General features: G+C 43.7%; 1 protein-coding gene across 2 annotated transcripts in view; it reads left to right on the top strand.

The window, feature by feature from the left end:
• TENM1 (teneurin transmembrane protein 1) overlaps nucleotides 1–21,728 on the top strand; it is a 468,106-nt gene that overhangs the window by 74,925 nt on the left and 371,453 nt on the right. For both annotated transcript variants that reach the window (XM_054996443.1, XM_054996444.1), the window contains exon 2: nucleotides 163–423. In XM_054996443.1, the coding sequence (XP_054852418.1) occupies nucleotides 163–423 (261 nt within the window). The remainder of the gene's footprint in view (nucleotides 1–162; nucleotides 424–21,728) is intronic.

Consider the following 21,728-nt stretch of genomic DNA (forward strand, 5'->3'; position numbering starts at 1 on the left):
AGGACTGGAAGCTGGATTGGGGGTGGGTGGGGAAGACACTGAACCACTTGCAAAGATAAAGATGGGCCATCAAAATACGGATGAACATTTTGAAAGCCAAAGGCCCGTTCCTCTCATTCTTAAACCATTTCTTTCTCTCTGTCTGGTTCTCTTTTTTTGCAGAGATGGAATTCTGTGAAACTCCACACATTTTGTGTACTGGCTACCAAACAGACCTGCATGCTGTTTCTCAGCATGGCTATCCGATAGAAATGGGATCAGATGCCGATACTGAGACAGAAGGGGGCGCCTCGCCAGATCAGGCCTTGAGGATGTGGATGTCTGGGATGAAATCGGAACACAGTTCCTGTCTATCAAGCCGTGCAAACTCGGCGTTATCCCTCACGGACACAGACCATGAAAGGAAGTCTGATGCAGAAAATGGTAATGTGGCAACCTGGATGATGCATTGAAATGGAACATATACGTGCATACATACATACATATGTGTGTGTACCCAGTTATGTGTGAAACGTGGATATTCGCTGGGCAGCAGGTGTAATTTTTATTTCAACAGATCCTTAAAGGGACAGCCCACTCACTGAACGCTGGCAGCTTTTCTTCTTGACTCCAGATGTCTCCGTTTTCAAAACGTTCGCAGGCTATTTGGCTTCTGGTTTTTTGGAGCCTTTTCAGGGACTGCGGGAAAGTGCAATCCCAGAAAATATGCCGAAAAAACAGAAGGCAAACCGAGCTGTGTCCATTTTGAAAAGAAGATGTCTAGAGTCAAGGGGGAAAGCCGCTAGCTTTCAATGAGTGGGCTGTCCTTTTAAGGACTTGCAGAAACAGCCATGGTGGTAGAAACAGAAATGAACAGACAAAAGCACATCCTAATAACAAACTGGAGAGCCAGTTTGGTGTAGTGGTTAAGAGTGCGGGACTCTAATCTGGAGAACTGGGTTTGGTTCCCCACTCCTTCACTTGAAACTAGCTGGATGATCTTGGGTCAGTCACAGCTTCTAGGAGCTCTCTCAGCCCCACCCACCTCACAGGGTGATTATTGTTGTGGGGATAATAATAACATACTTTGTAAACCGCTCTGAGTGGGTGTTAAGTTGTCCTGAAGGGCGGTATATAAATTAAATGTTATTATTATGCATCGTCAGATGCATCTGACGAAGAGAAGTGTGGTTCTCGAAAGCTTATGCTACTGTAAAGTTGGTTGGTCTTAAAGGTGCTACTGGACTATTACTATTATTATATTATTAATACCTTTCTGAAGCAGTGAATTAACACTGATTCATTTATGTATTACTGAATCTGTCCTGCATTTACAATGTTCAGTTAATAAATAGGTGTTGAATTGTGGCTGAAAAAATTGAAAATAGTGTAGGGGGACTCCAAAGGGGGAAAAACAGCAGTATTGAGTGGCGTGTCGAGACTAATAACATCTGAGTACAGATGATATGATAGTGGGTCACATTAGACGCCTGCGATTTTATGTCTTTTCAACAGTTTTACTTATGTGTTTTGACAGTGGTAGAGAGTGGGTCAGATGTAAAGTTGGTAGTGTAATTTTAAATATGTCCCACAATTGCCCTTGTGTGTCAATGACAGTATCTCAAGGGCATTCAGATCCATTAGCCCTTTTTGCAAGCCTTTTTGCTCTGATATGATCTTCAGTGACGCTTTGGAAGGACTCTGTCGACCGACCTTCTAGTTCTCTGTTACTTAACAGGTAGATGGTATTGCATCAATAGCAGCTCTAATTAGGTCCTGAGCAGGAGAGCAGCAACTGGTGTATTTTATTGGGACCCCAGAGGGGACTGGTCTGGGTTGCAAACCCATCCCTGTGATATGGTTCCCATCATTTTAGAAATCACACGCACTTTACCTTTACCTATATGTATATTAAGAGCTGTTCATGTTTGCCCTTTGATGCTGATCATGGAGTGTTTTGGGGGGGGGGCAATGCACAATTCATGAGGATTTTTGTTTCCCTTTGGGTTTTGCTTATGAAAGCAAACAGAACTGTGTCACTTTTCCCTGGACTGGCATTGCCTCTGTCCCCTTTCAGTTTCATGTTTATCTCAATTTCCATTGATCATTGCATTGATTGGGGGGGGGGGGTATACTGGTTCGTTCTCCATCCTGGGACTACAATTTCTATAGTTTGCTTCCTCTAAAGCATGTATCCAGCTGCATTCAGCTGTATGCTTGTCATCTGATCACAGCTGTATGGATTTCTCCATGAGAGCAAATATGCTAGAGTGCTTAAGAGTCCCTTCTGTTTTTTACAGGCTTCCCCTCACCCAATATGTTGTCTGATTACTGCACTACAGTTCTGATTTTTATTGGTATTTATTGGTATTGGTTTTGAGGTGAGGTCTGAGGAAGGTGGGGCTTGGGGAGGAGGAGGGACCTCAGTGGGGTATAGTGACAGAGTCCACCCTCCAAAGCAGCAAGCTGTTCTCTGTAGTCTGGAAATCAGTTTCTGGGAGATCTCCTGACCCCACCTGGAGGTTGGCAACCCTAAATCCTGACCTACTTACGCCTGATGGAATTGCTGCATCACTTGCCCTTCAGCCATATCCTGGGACCTACATATACCAATGCCACTGCATAAACAAGTAAACAATAAATAATTTGCACCTAAACTTGCTTTCCATGACCTTGATAGCCCAGGCAAGCCCAGTCTCATTGATCTCAAAAGCAAGGATGGGAGAAGTTCAGGATTGCTACAAAGAGGCAGGCAATGGCAAACCACCTCTGTTAGACTCCTGTCTTGAAACTCCAGCAGGTGTTGCCCTATATCAGCTACTACTTGACTGCACTTTCCACCACCACCATCACCAAGTTTTTTTAGTTGAACTTGTGGCTGAGCAAAATATATATTGATGGCTAATAATAAAAAAAAACAACCAATTCCTTGAATAATCACTTTCCATTGTAGCTTTTCTATGAATAGCTGTTCTCAGACATCAGGGCTTTTTTTCAGCGGGAACGCAGTGGAACGGATTTCTGGCACCTCTTAAAAATGGTCACATGGCCAGTGGCCCCGCCCCCTGATCTCCAAACAGAGGGGAGTTTAGATTGCCCTCCGCGCTGAGGGCAATTTAAACTTTTAAAAACTCCCCCTTTGTTCCAGCTGACCCAAAGTGACGTCATTGTGCGGTCTTGAGTTCCTCTACTGAGTTCTACCACCTCTTTTCCCAGGAAAAAAGCCTTACTGTGTAATGTATGAGCAAAACCCTTCAGCAATTAAACTTCAAGATGTCTGCACTGGCTGTATTACAGAAGTGGGAGGGGGCAGATATTTTGTTAGGCAAGATTAAGTTAGTGCCTGCACAGTGCATGAAAGAGAATAAGTGTATCTGTTTTGACAATACGTGCTAACACCGTTTTAATACATTGTTATTCTATTTTCTGTTGGCATAATATTCTTACTAATGGAATCTGGCAAAGCTTCTGGCATAGGAAAAGGCTTCAGAAATAAAATGATACCTTATGTGTGATATATTTCAGTTATTGCAAAGATCTTTCTAAAGGCATACTTGCCTGAGTTGTTTTTGAAATGTTTCATTCCAGAATCTCAGGAAAATAATAATTCTAACTTCTTTCCAAATGTAACAGTATTAATATTTCCCCAGTGAATTTGTTCCACATAGCCATTCGCACTTGAAAAACTGACATAGCATTTGTGGGATTGATACGGTAAGTCATAAGTGCACGAACAATCATGAGGAGAATTTGTCCTTTTAAAAAAAGTTTTCATTAAAAATATTCCCCATGTCCACTGGGCATACGGTGACTTCCTAAAACAGTAAACACATCAAACAATTAAATAAAAAATAGTATATCCCAGCCCCTCCCCACAATTATCCCCTAAAGCCAGTTTGGTGTAGTGATTAAGAGCGGCAGGACTCTAATCTGGAAAACTGGGTTTGATTCCCTGCTCCTCTTCTTCAAGCCATCTGGGTGACCTTGGGTCAGTCACAGCTCTCTCAGAGCTCTCTCAGCCCCACCCACCTCACAGGGTGTTTGTTGCAGGGATAATAATAACATACTTTGTAAACCGCTCTGAGTGGGCATTAAGTTGTCCTGAAGGATGGTACATAAATCAAATGTTGTTGTTATTATAAAATACTCAGCCTTCAGAGTGATATAATTTAGCAGACTAACAAAAAATGAAAGAAACCGTGAACCAAGAACAACCAATTTTGAAGCAGTAGGCTGTCAGCAACAGCAGCGCTTGATATCCATAAGATTTATGTCCAAAGGATTCCTGAAATACGGCAGTCCCTTCCAGCTTCCAAACCTTGCTAGAGAAGGTGCCTTATTTGGGTTGCCGGCCCTATGGCAGGCTGCCAATCCCAGGTGTTTTTGGAAGGTGGAGACCGGATGGGGGGAGCATCATAGCCCCACAATGCTGTAGGAATTCCCAGATCTTGATGGCAGAGCTGCTAGAAATTAAGGGAGGATTTCTGGAGCACCATGGATGCTGTGGCATCATCCCCCCACTTCACAGAGCAACTGATCTAGGCTGATTTCGCGCGAGAACTATTGTTCTCGCGTGAAAATGCACCAGGAAGACGCTGTCGTTCCAGGAGCTCGGTGCGATGTTCCTTGCCTGGTAAGCAGTGTGAAAACGGTCCTAGTGTGGTTGATTGAAGGTAGGGGCAGGAACTTGCCTGCCATGCGTGCACAGATGGTAAGGCTGTGCCTTCTGCATCTCGTCTGGAAGGCCATTTTCAAAAAGTGGGAGGTGCCCTAAATCTTGGTGATGGTGGAGAGTGCCCTATGGCGACCCCTGGTGGGGTTTTCATGGCAAGAGACTATAAAGACGGTTTGCCATTGCCTGCCTCTGCAGGCCTGGTCTTCATTAGAGGTCTCCCATCCAATTACTAACCAAGGCCGACCCTGCTTAGCTTCTGAGATCCGATGAGATCGGGCTTACCTGGTCCAGCCAGGCCCAGGTGTCCTAACTCTTATAAAGGCCAAATACCTGCCTTTAGGGAGGGGCATCTCCAATGTGGTATTGGGCTAACGTAAATTGGGATGTGTCAGAGTATAAATATTTGGGTCTTGGGAGATGACTAGCTTTAAAAACTCAAACCCTGAACTGATTTGGCAACAAATAGGCTGTGCAGCTGAATTACAAAGTGAATTTTTAAGATGCCACAAATCGCACCAGTGACAGCAGCAGAGGAGGAATATGTCTGCTCCAGCGCAGACTTGCAAGGCTGGTTCTACTCCTACATCAGAGTGTGATGGGAATAAGGTGGTAGAATGAGCAGTACACTTCAGACTGCAAGTGGGTGATACAAGTTTTAATGCCCCGCCCATCAAAACTCCCTGCCAACAGAAAACTTGCATGCCTGGTACTATCATGTACTTTTGCCTGCTGCGTAAGATCACTTTTTTGTAGGAAGTATTTAAGATCAAGAAGCATTACAAATATTTGTGCGTGTTAGATCAAGATGGGTAGCCGTGTTAGTCTGTCTGTAGCAGTAGAAAAGAGCCAAGAGTCCAGTAGCACCTATAAGACTAACAGCATTTGTGGTAGGGTATGAGCTTTCATGAGCCACAGGTCACTTCTTCAGATACCCTGTCGCAAATGTTGTTAGTCTTATAGGTGCTACCGGACTCCTGCTTTTTTCTATTTGTGTGTGCGATATGCTGTCAAGTCACAGCTGACATATGGCAACCCCTGCTGGGGATTTCAAAGCAAGAGACTAACAGAGGTAATTTGCCATTGCCTGCCTCTGCAGAGCAACCCTGGTCTTCCCTTGTGGTCTCCTATTCAAGTACTAACCAAGACCAACCCACTTTAGCTTCCAAAAGCGAATGCAAGCAAGCTCAGCTGGACCATCCAGATCAGGTCACAAGCACGCATGTGTGTGTGTGTGTGCGCGCGTGCACACACACCCGCGCGCGCACACACACACACACACACACACACCCAACTGACAATTGTTTATCTTCTCATACCTGGACTAGCTGATTTCTCTCCCACTGCAGGGTCCTTGAAATACGCTGCCAACCTTTCCAGACAATTCTTTTAAAACATTTCCTCCTTGCAGTTGCACCAATAGAACGGTGACTGCATTACTTCATGGATGTTATAGGGAAACGCAGGCTGCCTTGCAGAAGCAATACTCAGACCGTTCTTGATGCATTATGGATTGTTTTCATCATTATGCTACAACATTTTAGAGGGAAACAAGTTTTAACTGCTCCCAACCGCTGTCATTCAAGGCATTTCGCTTTATAGCCACAGGAGTAACTCTCTCAGAACAAATTGCTGGCAATATTTAATATTTTTCAGAAGAGCTCATTGAAACAATGTCTTGAACTGAAAGGAAATATGTTTTGATTTTTCCATCAGCCAACTGACCTTTGCCTACAGCACTGTGAGTGCAACAATATTTCCCGTTCCCTTTTCTTAATAGAAGTCTGCAAAACCTTACAGTCTTGGGGGGGGGGGCTTATGATGCAAAAGGAATTGGATTAGAGTTTTTTATTTGTTCCTGAAATTTATATTCTGCCTGTCCATAGTTCAATGCATAAGGCAGTGAACTGAACCAGAAGTAGAAATTGTAGACAAATAGAAAATTATGAAATCCATAATATGTCCAGCCTGCTTGACAAAATCTCAACTTGTGGTGTGGAATGGCAATAAAGGTGTCAGGCTCTGGCAGGGGCACGGCTGCACAGGGCGCTGGTGTGCCTGAACTGTGGCTCCTAAACACGAACAGGGACAGCAGAGGGTCCCGCTCCATGGAAAGAGGGGAAGTATGCATCACCCTTGCTCCCTCTCTACCACTCGCGGGCCTGCTCAACCTGGCTGGATCCCTACTGCCTCCTCTTCTTGCCTCCTCTCCTCGCCCTCCTCTCCTATCTCTCCTCTCTCCCCTTCTCTCTTCACTCACATACTCCCCCCCTCCTTCAGCACTCTCCTCCACTCTACCACCACTCCTACACAACCCTCCACAAGCTCTCTACTGATCCTGCCTTTATAGGACTTCTCTCAACTTCCCCCTCCCTTCCTCCCAGGCTCTTTCCTATCCCTGACGCCCTCCAGCTGGGTATGCCCTCAGGTGCTCCCTCTCTCGTCCCAGTCTCTCCCTACTCTCCTATTCTTTCTTGCAGGGTGGGGCTAGATGTAGCCCAGCTAGGAACACCCTCAGGTATTCCTCCTCTCATTCCTCCCTGCTCCCTTATCCTTTCCTGCAGGATGGAGCTGACAGGGCCTTTCCAGGTGACGCGGCTTGGCCGCCTCTCCCTCTGATCATAAGCAGCCACCCTGGCCTTCTGGGTGCTGGCCAGTTCCTCAGGGTAAACTTTGCTGCTGGTTCCCCCTAGGACTTGGGCAGGGGCTTCTAGCCCATCTGTTCTGGCATCAGCATCCCAGGTAGGCGTGCGTGCCTCTTGCCCTTTAAGGCTTGGTTGGGCAGCGTGCGCCTGGCTGGCTTCTCCAGCTGGTTACTTTTCCTCCTTCCTCTCTGCTGCGTCGCCTCCTCTGGGCTCTCTGTGCCCACTGCTGGAGTGCCATCGGTCTGCAGGTAAGGCGTCTGTGGCAAGTCCAGGGCGCTTGGGGTGCCCCAGACAAAAAGCATGGGTTTTAGTGGGAAAACATTAAATAAAATGGTAGGAATATGTGCCATGTAACATGCTTCTACATAGAAAACTCCCCAGATGGAGGGAAATACTCATTTATAAATGAATAAAGAAGATTTCTTGTAAGAAAAAGACAGATGAGGGCTGGGCATCCTCATGAAGCATGGAATATTGAGGACTGTTTATATATATATATTTTTAAAAACTGCTGAGGTTCCATGAAACTAAGTGCTGTTGTAATATAGATGACTGTAGTCATAGCTGCCTGAGGTCATGAGAGGACTGTTGTGAAGTTCTGCCGAAAGGCCCAAGGTGCTGCATTTGGAGCAGAACAAATGCAAATATAAGGTCAAAAGTTGTAGAACTTCTATGAGATCCATGACAACTAGAGATGGGCACAAACTAGTGGTTCGTCCGAGCCCATTTCTGAGGAACAGCCATGAACTTTAGGGCGGTTCGTTGGGTTCGTTTTTTAGTTTGTCACTGCAGACAGCTTGGCACCGATCAGTTTCCTAGGCAGCGGGAGATGGGCTTTCTGCTGACCTTCTGCTGACCTGGAAGTGGTGATTTGCTGGCCCGGAAGTGACATTTTCATGAATCAAATGAACTGGTTCACGAATCGGGGCAGGTTCATGAAAGTTCGTGGTTCATGAAATGTGACAAACCACGAACTGCATGGTTTGTTTTTTTTATGCTTCGTGCCCGTCTCTAATGACAACACAAGCAGTTTCTAAGGGGAAAGAACCTGGGTAAATAGGGAAGTTGTGGTATGCTTTCATGGCACAGCCCTGCTAATCTGCCCAAACTTGAAAAAATAATCTCTGCTGACATCAGTGAATGGAATAGGAAGGAGATTTCACAATGCAGCAAAACACCCAGTGTGGGTGGAAAAACAAACAGGTAAATTATTTCGGTGTAGCAACATACAGCAAAATGCATACCCTGCCTCGTAATTCCATATACATTGAGTGCCAGATCTGCAACAAATTGTGGTGAATGGCCCCAGTGTAGAACCACCCTGGGTGTTAAAATTGCTATGGAATACTGGTGCTTGATTTTGCAGGGATAAAGATGTTGGAGTTCCAAGCAAGGCATGGAAAGTTCTCCTTGGGCTACAATTTGTAGGGTCTGGTATATCTTAGGAATGATCTTGAGTCTGATTAAGGAGTGAATGAAGAGAGTTTACAACATTGATAGAAAGCAGAGAAATAGAATAGATACTAACTAACTTACTAAACAAGGAGAGAGGGACTTCCGGGAAGAAGCAGGAAGTCGACTAAGAATACCAATCTGGAGACATGCAAGAGGGGCAGAAGAGAGGCAGAAATTGTCAGATCTAATTGTCAGATTTGCTGTCCCCTGCAGGTATTCTGTTTCTTCTGCCTTTTCTGTACACAAGACATTGGCTGTTTTCACAAGACTATAACCCTCTGCAAAATCGTGCAAAACTCACAGAACGACAGTGTCTTCATGGCGTGATTTCCCGTCATGATCCCATTTCGTGGCACAATGACATCAGAAATCGCACTAGGAGATGGAATCATGACGGGAAATTACACCATGAAGATGCCATCGTTCCGTGAGTTTTGCGCGATTTTGCAGAGGGTTAAAGATGAATGAAAATAGCCATTGTATTTCCAACAAATTGAAGTATTGTAGAAGTACAGCATGAAAACTTACCTGAAGTAGGCAGTTTTCCAATCTACTTTTCAGTTTGGGTGCTTTTATTTCTACCTCTGGAAGTCTAACTCAGGGCCGGATCTAGGATTGCCAGTGCCAAGGGCACCCCAAGTCTGGTCGCACACGCGCACTCCCAGCGCTGCATGATGACATCACTCCCATAACGTCATCACACACCGTGGAGTGCGCTGCCCCTGCGCGGCAAGCGTGGGTGGCTGGGAGGCTGCCCGTGCCATTTGCCTGCCCTGCTGAGGAGGTGGCCGGCTTACCGCGGGCCCCCTGTCCTGTGGGGCAGGTGAATGGCACGGGCGGCCTCCCAGCCACCTGCGCTACTACCACCAGCTCCGCGGTGCACCAGGGTGCGCTTGCTGCATGGGTGGCACACTGACGGGGTGGCAGGCATGACACGTGCCCCCTGCTCTCACTGCAGGCGAATGGTGCGGGCAAGCTCCCACTGCCCTCTGCTCAGTCGCCCGTGCGCTCCCAGGGGCTGGCAGCTGCGGCCAGCACCCCCTCTTCGATGGCGCCGGGGGCAGACTACCCCCCTGCCCCCCCCCACCCTGTTGATCTGGCCCTGGTCTAACCCATTGAAAACATAGCACTGCTTTGTATTTTTGTCCTGCAGTGTAAAATTTTGTTTCTTACATCCATCATTTCTCCATTTTTATTCTTTTGTTATGGGTACAGTTTGAAATAAGCTAACATTGGTAGTGCAGAGAGGAATTCACATTTTGTTGGCCTACCCTTCTTAGGAAGTATCACTTCCTGATATTGATCAGCTGTTAATTTGGGTTTAACTGTTTTGAACCTCATTACTGTGATGCATTTGAATGCTGCTCTGTGTAAATTTACTTACTGCGTGTATGTGTGTTACATGCTGTCAAGTTGCCTCCGACCTATGGTGACCCTCTGAATGAAAGACCTCCATAATGTCCTATCATGAGCAGACTTGCTCAGATCCTGCAAACTGGAGGACGTGGCTTTTTTTTATTGAGTCAAGCTCTCTCGTTTTAGGTCTTCCTCTTTTCCTAGCGTTATTGACTTTTTCAGAGAATCTTGTCTTCTCATGATTGGACCAAAGTACGATAGCCTCAGTTTTGTCATTTTACCTTCTAGGATTGGTTTGATCTAGTACCCACTTATTTGTCTTTTTGGCTGTCCATGGTATCTGCAGAACTCTCCTCTAGCACCACAATTCTAATGAATCAATTTTCTTCCTGTCAATTTCCTTTCCATACATAGGCTTTATCTGAGTGGCCAAAGCTTAATTGAGAAGCCAGTGTAGACAGAAGTACCAGTGTGACATGCTTGTGAATCTTAAGTGTAATGATCTCTATATGTAAGTTTCCCCAAATGGTGCAAGCAGCAGCTCTCCGTGGTCATTTAGTATAAGGAAAACAGTGCCAGTAAAGAGGGGAGCTGAGGCAATTCCTAGAGAGATGGGGTTCCCCCCAAAATGACAACACCGGTGGCTTCTGCCATGACCCATCCCCCCGTCTCCCACTGGTTGCCAGACCCAGCCTGACAACCATAGCTAGTAAAATCCCTGAATACATATAGGGTCTCAGCTTTTAAAGACAGCAATGAAATGTGTTCCCCACTGACTGCTTATGCTTCAGAAGATAGCTATAAAGGCCCTGGCAAAACTAGTAGTTTTCTTGGTTAGCCTGTGGAATTAAACCACATAAACATACATGTTCCTGCTTAATTGGTTTTGTGGGCTGGCAGAGAAATTCCAGAAATTAGCATATCATACAACTTGTTTTCAGTTATCCAAGGAAGGGATTGTCGACTTGCTATATATAATTGTAGGAGCCCCGTGGCACAGAGTGGTAAGCTGCAGTACTGCAGCCCAAGCTCTGCTCACGACCTGAGTTCAATCCTGGCGGAAGCTGGGTTCAGGTAGCCAGCTCAAGGTTGACTCAGCCTTCCATCCTTCTGAGTACCCAGTTTCCTGGGGGTAAAGTGTAGATGACTGGGGAAGGCAATGGCAAACCACCCCGTAACAAAAGTCTGCCAAGAAAAGGTTGTGATGCGACGTTCCCCCACGGGTCAGTAACGACTCAGTGCTTGTACAGGGGACCTATATGTATATTAAGAGCTGTTCGTGTTTGCCCTTTGATGTTGATCATGGAGTGTTTTTCCGGGGGGCAATGCACAATTCATGAGGATTTTTGTTTCCCTTTGGGTTTTGCTTATGAAAGCAAACAGAATTGTGTCACTTTTCCCTGGACTGGCATTGCCTCTGTCCCCTTTCAGTTTCATGTTTATCTCAATTTCCATTGATCATTGCATTGATGGGGGGGGGTGTTATACTGGTTCATTCTCCATCCTGGGACTACAATTTCTATAGTTTGCTTCCTCTAAAGCATGTATCCAGCTGCATTCGGCTGTATGCTTGTCATCTGATCACAGCTGTATGGATTTCTCCATGAGAGCAAATATGCTAGAGTGCTTAAGAGTCCCTTCTGTTTTTTACAGGCTTCCCCTCACCCAATATGTTGTCTGATTACTGCACTACAATTCTGATTTTTATTGAATCATTTTAGGGTGTAATTTATTTCCGATCTTTAGTGCCTCTCATCTGTGTCTGAAGTGTCCTACATTATTTCAATCACTCCGTTTTTGTTTACATCTTTCTTCCCTAGTCAATCTCCTTTTCTTTCTTTTTTTTAACTCTGAGTGTCCTCCTGGCTTGCATCTGTGTTAAATCTTGTGGCATCCAATTTCCCTCAAACACAGAAGTGAAATAGCATATCATTTCCAGCCCTTTAACTACCTAGCCAGTTTCTCTGCTTTTTAAGCCTGTCTCCCCCGTATGTATTGCTGAAATAAGGCCTTAATCATGGTGTAAAGATTAAATGAGGTGGCTCTATTTTAAAATAAAATAAAATGACTATCTGGCGAACATGGTAAAAGAACATGATGGTAAGCAAAAAGTGGAAGGCATGCATCTTTACGGAATTAGGTTTTACTGCTGTGTAGTGCACAACAGACCCTTTGCGGCAACTCGAGGGGCATTCTAAATAACGCCACGGTACAACGGCACAGTGAGCTGTTTATAAGCTATAGCTCCTATTACCTGGGGATTTTCAGAGTGTGTTCTCACCCCGCTATATAATGGGTCCTAAAACCATTGCGCAATAACCCGTTAAGAAGCCAAGTTCAAGTATAGTACATAAAGCTAAATATCCCTTAGCTCTTCTTGAGGAACAGTGCCGGCGCTGCTGCCTCATTTATACAGAGCTTTTCTGGGCTGTTGTACAGAGCTTCCTTGCTGTTGCTAGGGTTCTGTAGTCAATTGGATAGTGCTTCTGCTTCACTTCCAAGTATGGTTGCCAATCTCCAGGTGGGAGCTGGAGAGCTCCCAGAATTACAGCTACACTCCACCCCACAGAGATCAGTTCCCCTGAAGAAAAAATGTCTGCTTTGGAGGGTTCGCTCTCTGGCTTTATGCTGTGCTGAGGCCCCTCCTCTCCCTAAAGACCTCCCTCCTCAGGCTTCACCCAAAAATTTAGGTATTTCCCAACCCAGAGTTGGCAATCCTACTTACAAGAGGTCTTGCTTATGTTAATATGGGCTTGGCATATTGCTCTATCCTGACAGTCATTATTATAACAACCTCTTTCAGCTCTCTGGTGTGACTCATTATCCTCTAAAATGGTAAAGCAGAACATAGATGGCGGAGGTGGGGTGGGGTACGCTCAGGGCAATTAGGGAGCTTTTCTGTTCAGAAAAAAGTACATCTCGGGGAAAACATGATGGAATCTAAGGACACGATAGACATCTAAGGGGCATCACAGCGTGCTACACTGATTGGCTCTGCGTGTCGGGTAACCCGTTGAACCCCATTCGTAGTGGGAATCAAGGATTACAATTATTCTACATGAATAAGCAACTTGTTAGAGGGACAAATGGCATTCAGGCACCCAAGATTGAGTAGTAAGAGGTCTGGGATGCCCTTAGATGTCCGTCGCTACATGCACGCCATACTGACTGGCTCAGCATGTGTCTACCCAATGCTGACAGGTGCCGAAGGGGTAACTCTTTGAACCCCATTTGTGATGGCCATCGGGGATTGCAGTTATTCCCCATGAACGAGCAACTTCTATGGATGAAGGTTTAAAATAATAATGTTAATAATAATCCCTTCAGTGGCAGCGGGGAACAAGTTCTGGTGAAGTATTTCACCCCACATGTAATATTTATTTTTATTCATTTATATATGTCATTTATAGTCCACCTTCCTCACTGAGACTCAAGGTGGATTACATATTATGAGATAAGTCCTGTCAATATCAAGAACATTTCCATAAACAATGCCATCGGGTTAATAAATACAAGTTTACAAAGACATAGCATTAGCAAGAATCCAGTACAGGGTTGAAGAAATGCTGAAACAGAGCATAAGCAGTTTTAGACATTAGACAACATGAAGCACAGGTAACTCATAGGAGCACATATTTAAAACAACAGGAAGTGCATAAGGCAACACAGTGATGAAGTCTATGGTCCCTAACTCATTAGCGAAGCATCTGAGACCCCCTCCCTACAATACAAAAGCCTTTTTGAATAATGCAGTTTTGCATCGTTTGCGGAAAGCTAGGAGAGTTTGGGCTCTCCTGACCTCCTCAGGCAGGCCATTCCACAGGATAGGGGCCACCACAGAGAAAGCCCATGTACGGGCTGTTGTAGATTTCGCCCATGCGCAGAGTGCCACCGGCAGGAGACCCTGTTCAGATGAGCGAAGCTGCCGTGGAGGAACATAGAGAGGAAGGTGGTCCCATAGGTATGTCGGGCCAAGGCCATGAAGAGCTTTGTATGTGATAACCAGTTCCTTGAACTGAGCACGGTAGATGATAGGTAACGAGTGGAGTGACTGCAGAATGAGGCTGATGTTCATACTCCTGCTTGCTCCTGATAACAGTCATGTCATAGTATTTTGCACCAACTGGAGTCTCCTGGTAAACTTAGGTAGGAGACATAATTCTAGTGTGGCACTGCTCAGAGCCGAATAGGCTGTATGAGCAGTATCATTAAAGTAAATTAAGATGTTACTATAGTATGGATCCAGCATCCGTAAGGATCAAATCTTATGACATTAAAGGAGGGGTAATAATGAATGTGGCTAATGTCTGCAGCTATTACAGAGTTACTAAGTTCTGTTTGAAAGGATCAGCCTATGAGACCTATCAGAATCAAAAATTACTTCAAGCTGTCAAGAATAAAGCCCCCTGAGGCAGATTATTTCTTATATTTTGAATCTTTCCTCAAATGCTGAACAAACTGTCAAACTTGACTATCAGTACCACTACAGTGCCACTGCAATGAGCAAAGTTTGTTTATTAAAATATTTATACTTCTTTCGTTTCAACTGAAGCTTTCTGCCTATCTAAGTGACCTTACTCCCAATTAAGTGGCTCTTCCATTGGAGGATGAGACACTTAAGTTGAAAGAAGGAAACTTGGAGGGTGGGTGGGTCCACCTCACTATTGGAGGTGGAGCAAAATCCCAGAAAGCAAGTTCTGACTTTGGGTTTCACCTCCCCTGATGGTTGCTTTAAGGATTGAACTCTGACCTCTCTAGAATCGTATTGATACATAGTGGATTTGGCTCGGCTGGTGGAGGTCCTCTGCATTCCCCCAAGTTATCACTCTTGTTCCCAAACTGGGTAGCAATGAAAAGGGCTCCCAGGAACCTCCGTTAAGAGTCTCCAGCCTGGGTCAGTGCTGTAGGAAAGTGCAGCAACCTCCAAGTGAGCTGGTAATCATGGGAAATGGTGGTACGGAGGGTCCCTCCCCACCAGCACCCCTCCCCACTTCTCCTTCAGTACATTTGAAAAAAAAGGAGGGTTGAAGAGGGAGAATTCAGGGGGCAAGGGTTACAGGGATGATTTAAAGCTAATTGTAGCCCTGATGTCTTCACTGGGTGTCTGTTGGGATCTAGAAGTCTTACTGATTAAGAATGGGTCTCATTTTCAAACTGGATTTTAATTTGGTTGAGCTAATGTCCACCAAACTGGACATTTTCATGGACTCCTTCCTGAATCTTTTCTCAATTCTGGTGCGTGCATAACTCAATTAACAGGGTGGATTAAAAGGAATAATCTAGTAACCTATTTTTACCTGGATTCTTTGACATGTAATTGTTTCTAAACCTTAGAGAACACTTTGTGTTCTGTCTTAGTGAGAGCTTAAAAAATCCTTTTCTTTAAAAAAAAATTAAATATTATTAACATACATGTTAACAGAACAGTTTCCCTGGTTTGTTTCCATATCAGATGATTTTTTGGCACACTACATATTTGGCTGTTAAATTTAACTAGGCAAAAAGACAGGGGGAAACGGTCCCAAACTCCAAGGCAAAGGCACACTAAGGACACGCCAAAAGACTGCTGCTGCAATCCAAAGCTTTAGTCACAAATGCCAAGGGTCAAATCAAGAAGTCAGGGGAGCGCCCTCACTCTCCGGCTGCTCCCATCGGGAGATTGGCAACGGGTTTGCCTGGCTAAATTGTCCCGTTTCGCAAGGCTCACAGCTTCATCAAAAGCCACAAATGAATTCTACAATGAAATATACAATACATATGTTGGTTACATCACAAACTGAAACAAAACAATGTACATTTTATTTTGAAACAGTATAACAAAGTTTCAATAAAGATTGCAACCAAACATTACCTTAGTATGAAACGTGTTTCTTTTACTGAAAAATAACCTGCTGGACAAGAATCAAGTTTCTTCTTAGTTTTAGTTGAACAGAATTTCCTCTCTTGTCAGCAGTTGTGTGGGCGGGCAGCAGTTAAGTAGCCCGCCAAACATCCAATTTGTAACTGAAGGAGTCAGATTTAAAGGGAAACCAGACCAATTTTGCATTAGAAAGCAAAATTCAGTTTCAGTTTGTGATGTAACCAACATATGTATTGTATATTTCATTGCAGAATTTATTTGTGGTTTTTGATGAAGATGTGAGCCTTGCAAAACGGGACAATTTAGCCAGGCAAACCCGTTGCCAGTCTCCCGCCGGGAGCAGCCGGAGAGTGTGGGTGCTCCCCTGTTTTCTTGATTTGACCCTCGGCATTTGTGAATAAACCTTTGGATTGCAGCCGCGGTCTTTTGGCGTGTCCTTAGTGTGCCTTTGCCTTGGTGTGAAATTTAACTTCATTTTGGCTTCTCCAACTATTAGAAACATGTCTAGGGATGCTGTCACTTTCTGTGATCTCTGATCTCTTAAATGCTGCTCCCTAGTTCTTACCATCTTCAAGTAGGATGCAATTATATATAAAATGTGTTTTCTGTATTATTGTTTTGCCCATCTCTGGAGTATCCTTTTATTTTTTTGATCAACGATTTCCTTGCCCTGCAATAAAGTATCATCCCAATATCCTTTTTCTTATATTTTTTAGGGGGAAGTATGGTGGGGATGCTGCTTCACTTGTAATTTGCAATCTCCTTACTGATAGATGATGGGGAAGTAGAAGACGGATCAATTCTTTAGTAGCTATTATTTGGCTTATACATTCCATTTCACCAAACGCTAGTATCTGCAGGCATCTATTAGCTTCAAGTGTTGCAATCCAGCTTTGCATAAAGGTCCTGAGGATTTGCATTGCACTTTACTTCCTGTTCTATGCCATTCGCCTTCTGTAACTGCCTCCATATCTTCACCTAATAGAATTTCACCTTCAGCAAATGCAATCTACCTTTCTGATCATTTCCCATAGAAGGCTTTTTGTTCTGTATTCAGAGCATGTATACAGTCCTGAGTTTTTTTTTCTTCCTCGCATCTGTATGGTACGTTCAATAGAATGAATCTTCCCTCCACTCTCCAGATTTTTATACGGTATCTGCATCTCTCTCACACTAGTATAGAACTACCACTTCATGTTTTGAGGAAGCTGATTTCAAGTTTCCTGTCTGCTTCTTCCTTATCGAATGCTTGTTGGTCTGGCTAATGCACGCTCCATACAGCAAGCATGTTAGCATTTTCTTCATATAAAAAAAAGTTTTGTTTTTCTCTTGTTCATGTTTACGGATGAACATTTCAGCATCCCCACTTCTAAAAAGTTTACTGAGGAAGGGAGTTGTGCTTTTCCCCCATGTGTGAACCCAATGGTATGTGTCTTTGGCAGTTGCATACAATACTTTCAGCCCAGAATACACACCCTACCCCAAAAGTTGCCAAGCTCCAGGCACATCCTGGAGAGCTTCTGGAATTTCAACTGCTCTCAAACTACAAGGATCAGTTCCCTTGGGAAAAAATAGCAGCTTTGGAGGGTGATCTCTATAGCATTATACCATGCTGAGGTCCCTCCTCTCCCTAAACTCTGCTTTTCCCAGGCTCCACCCACAAATCACCAACCCTAGCAAGGTATCCCACCAGAACCAGCCTTCCTGGTTTCTAAAAAGGTGTTTGGATCAACCGGAATTATACTCAGAGGGCTGGAGAGGCATGTGAGGATGATGGCTTCTTGGAGATTAGGAACGCCTGTCTCTCACAAACATGATCCCTGCCTGTATAATTTTTTTTAAAAAAATAGTAAATACATGATTCCTGTATTTATTATTTTGTTTTACTTTATTTATACTGGCTTTTCTCCCCGGCTGAGACTGAAAGCTGCTTAGAACATCATTTCCCCTTCCTCCATTTTCTCACAGCAACAATGGCAACACTGTGAGGTAGGCCACGAGCTTCCCAACAAGCGTGGAGACCTGAACCCAGATCTCCCAAGATTCTGGTCCAACGTTCTACTGACTACACCATACCAGTTCCTATGGCTTTCCTGAATAGGAGCAGGGACCAGCCAAACCTTCCAGTGTAGACTTGCTCTAAATGTATCCCGAGAGAAAGAGAGAAAATTGATTTTAGAAAACTGTCTAAGCCCTCGTTTTTCTTCTCAGTTCTAGTGGATTTATATATTTACTTAATTTATACTCCTCCTTTCTCGTTGAGACTTAGGGTAGATTATGGAATTAGAAAACAATGTAATGAAGATGTATAACAGTCTAATGAAATTGGATTACAAAATTTGAAAACTCTGAAATAAAAACAGTGTCATGTATCCAATAAACAATACAATAGGAGAGGAAACTCTAATTTTCCGGACATTAACAGTGCTATCTTAAGAAAACTTTTCTGAGAGTAAGCCCTATTGAATAGACCAGAGTTAGTTTCTGAGCAATCCTAAAACATTCAGGAAAAGCGTTTTTAGGATTGCGCTATAAAACTAAAATCCTATTCTGTGCATAAAAAGAGCCCTGTTGAACAATTCCATTTTACTGAACAATTCCTTTTTTACTACCATGTTATTTGAATCCAATAATCTTGCAAAAAATAAAGTGCATACAGAGGCAATTTTCTTATGGAGGAGAGAGATAATATAAAGTATATATATATATATAAATTACACAAGGCAGTTTAGGAAACATCTGACAGAAATTTCTCTAGGGAGAGAATTCTACAGATGTGGCAAAGTTAAAAAGTCGAGCGAGCTGGCTGCTTCTGTTCGAAAGGACACAGACCACTTCTAGAGGTGGGTGAGGAGAGCTTTTAAAACATCGGCATTTCATGAAAATATTAATTAAATCATTTAGATAATCCTATTTAAAATATATCGATTCCCTTCAGTGTTAAGATATGAGTGACAGATGATAGCAAGGTTTTACTTTTTTTCCATCCGATGTTCCCTTCTGTATTCCATATCGTACCGTTAGCAGCTGACAAGTTAAAGATAACCAGGAGCTGCGGCTTACTAAATGTACTTTGATTAGCATTTGATATTAAATTCATGGCAAATATGATGACATTTTGATAAGTCTACATCCTTGAATTTGTGTCTTCTCTTTTATCTTGGATGCCAACGTACGCCTTATCTCTGCTAATCGGAGGACTCCCAGGGGGATTAGTTAGAAATGTGCTCTTCGGTCACCTTCACTGGCACGATAAACTGATAACTGTTGTTCGGATGTGCACACACTGAAAGACAAAATGCAGAAGAATGAAAGCAATGGCTGAGCTAAGAAGATCAGGCGTTATATCCTCCAGAAACCCTGATCCTCCATTTGTTATTTCATCATCATAATACTTGCCTTATTCGGACAGACTCTGCCAATGTGATTTGAGAAAGGTTGACACCCTGTCCCGTATGATGTTGGAATGTCCTCATTATAACTTTTAACACGAATTATGGATTGCCCCTATTATTTTAACTAAACTGCTTCCTACTGTATTAAAAGATAATATAGTTCCCTACCTGCCGATGGATAGTGACCCATGAATTATGCTGGCTGTGGACAAGTATCTCTCTACCATATTTTCCTTAAAGAGATAAAGACTCCCTACCCACTGCTAAAGATCATTGGATCAAAGGAGCTTGAAAGGAAAAGGAAAGGACAATAATACTGTTACAATAATAAATAATATTTTTATCCCACCTTTCCTCTAAAGAGCCCAAGGCAGTGTGTTTCCTAAACTTTTTTTCCATTCAATGTTCCCTTCTGTATTTACTATTTACTATATTTACTATGCTTTTACTTTGGACATTATATTTTACTTTTTTTCCCCTTTGGAGAATTGAATATCAAAGCAGGATATAATTTTTTTTTTAAAATCCCCCAACTCGCCTTGATGCTCTTCCTTCTTTGCTCCTTAATTTGCCTTTGGTTTTCTTATCAACAGTTCCTCAAGTGTGATACAAGCCGTGTGCTGTGGCTTTCAGCTGGGCTGTTCTTTGCGCATCCTCTGATTTTGTGGAAGTTTTATCAGCCGCACATTTGAGAGGCATCATGGTGCAAGAGTTAGTGTATCCAACTGTGGCTGGGGGTCACCCTGCTCCAAATCTCCATTCCACCATGAAGGGTACTGGGTTCAGTTCCCATAGAGCACAGGTGGGGTCCATGATCCCTGTCTTGCATCCAGTGTAACAGTTACACATGATTGGGGGGGGAGGGTTCTCCTCAATGAATGTAGTACCCAATTCAGTTTGTGAATATAAATAAAGAAGGGCTTCACACACACACACACACCATTTTACTGCCCAGAAAAGGTCTTGGGGTGTCTCATTTGGGCAGTTGGGAAACCCCACAAATGTACATGAGGGATTCCCTAGCAGGCCAAATAGCACACTTCCAGGACTTTTGCTGGTCAGGAAAGTGGCACAGTAGGGAAGCTTAAATCCCTTATCTGTACATACAACAACTGTAGTGTATGGTATAGCTTACAAATGATCTTGAGTCTGATTGAGGAGTGAATGAAGAGAGATTATTCGGGAATTACAGCTTTGACAGAAAGCCGAGAGAAACGGAATAAATACTAACTGCCTCACTAAACAGGGAGGAGGGACTTCCGGGAAGAAACAGGAAGTAGCCTAAGAATACCAATCTGGAGACATGCAAGAAGGACAGAAGAGAGGAGGAAAGAAAGATCTTAAACTGCTATCTGTCTAACTGTCAGAACTGCTGCCCCCTGCAGGTATTCTGTGTCTTCTGCCTTCTGTACACAAGACATTGTATTTCCAACAGCTGCCATCCAAATTAGGCACTGAGTATGCAGGAATTAAGAGACCTTATAACTAGGGTTGCTAACCTCCAGGTCGGGCCTGGAGTTCTCTTAGAATGACAGCTGATCTCCAGACAATAGAGATATGTTCCTTTGGAGAAAACGACAACTTTGGAAGGTGGACTCCATAGCAGCAGATCCCTGCTCAGTTCTCCCCCGCCCCCAGGCTCCGCAAACAGATCTCCAGGAACTTCCCGACCTGGAGATGACAACTTTATTGACAACGCACATGTTACAGGACGCAGGATGGAGATCCCAGACCCAAGCAAGGTTTTCTATGATGTGTGAATAGTATTAATAGTAGAGTGTATTGTTTGTGGCCAAAAGCCATTACAAACCGGACACATAAAACAGTCTAACGTATATAAAAGAGTTGTATATACAAATCAGCGATTAAACATATATTGACAGATTAAAATGATCTAGGCAGAAAATACCAATCAAATAAAGGTGGTATTATCACTGGAAACAGCACTAGCCCGAATTTTCTTGGCTGCTAAAGCGAAAAGAGAGACTCTAAAAGAAATAAATGCAACAGTATCAGACAGGAGAAAAAGCAGCTTCTCAGAGTCTGAAGAGGCATTTAGACCCATTCAAAACTGTGCTAGGAATTTAATCCTTGGCTCTGCGTAGAGTGGACAGGATAATAGGTAGTATTGTTGTAGGGATAATAACATACTTTGTAAACCGCTCTGAGTGGGCATTAAGTTGTCCTGAAGGGCGGTATATAAATCTAGTAGTAGTAGTAGTAGTAGTAGTAGTAGTAGTAGTAGTAGTAGTAGTAGTATGGTATATACTCCACAACATAGAATTGGAATTAGCAAGATGGGAGCCAGTGTAACTGAAGCCAATAGTATTATCCCCATTTTGCAGATGAGAGGCTGAGAGACTTCC

This window comes from Eublepharis macularius, chromosome 13, assembly GCF_028583425.1.
Source record: "Eublepharis macularius isolate TG4126 chromosome 13, MPM_Emac_v1.0, whole genome shotgun sequence".
NCBI lineage: Eukaryota > Metazoa > Chordata > Lepidosauria > Squamata > Eublepharidae > Eublepharis > Eublepharis macularius.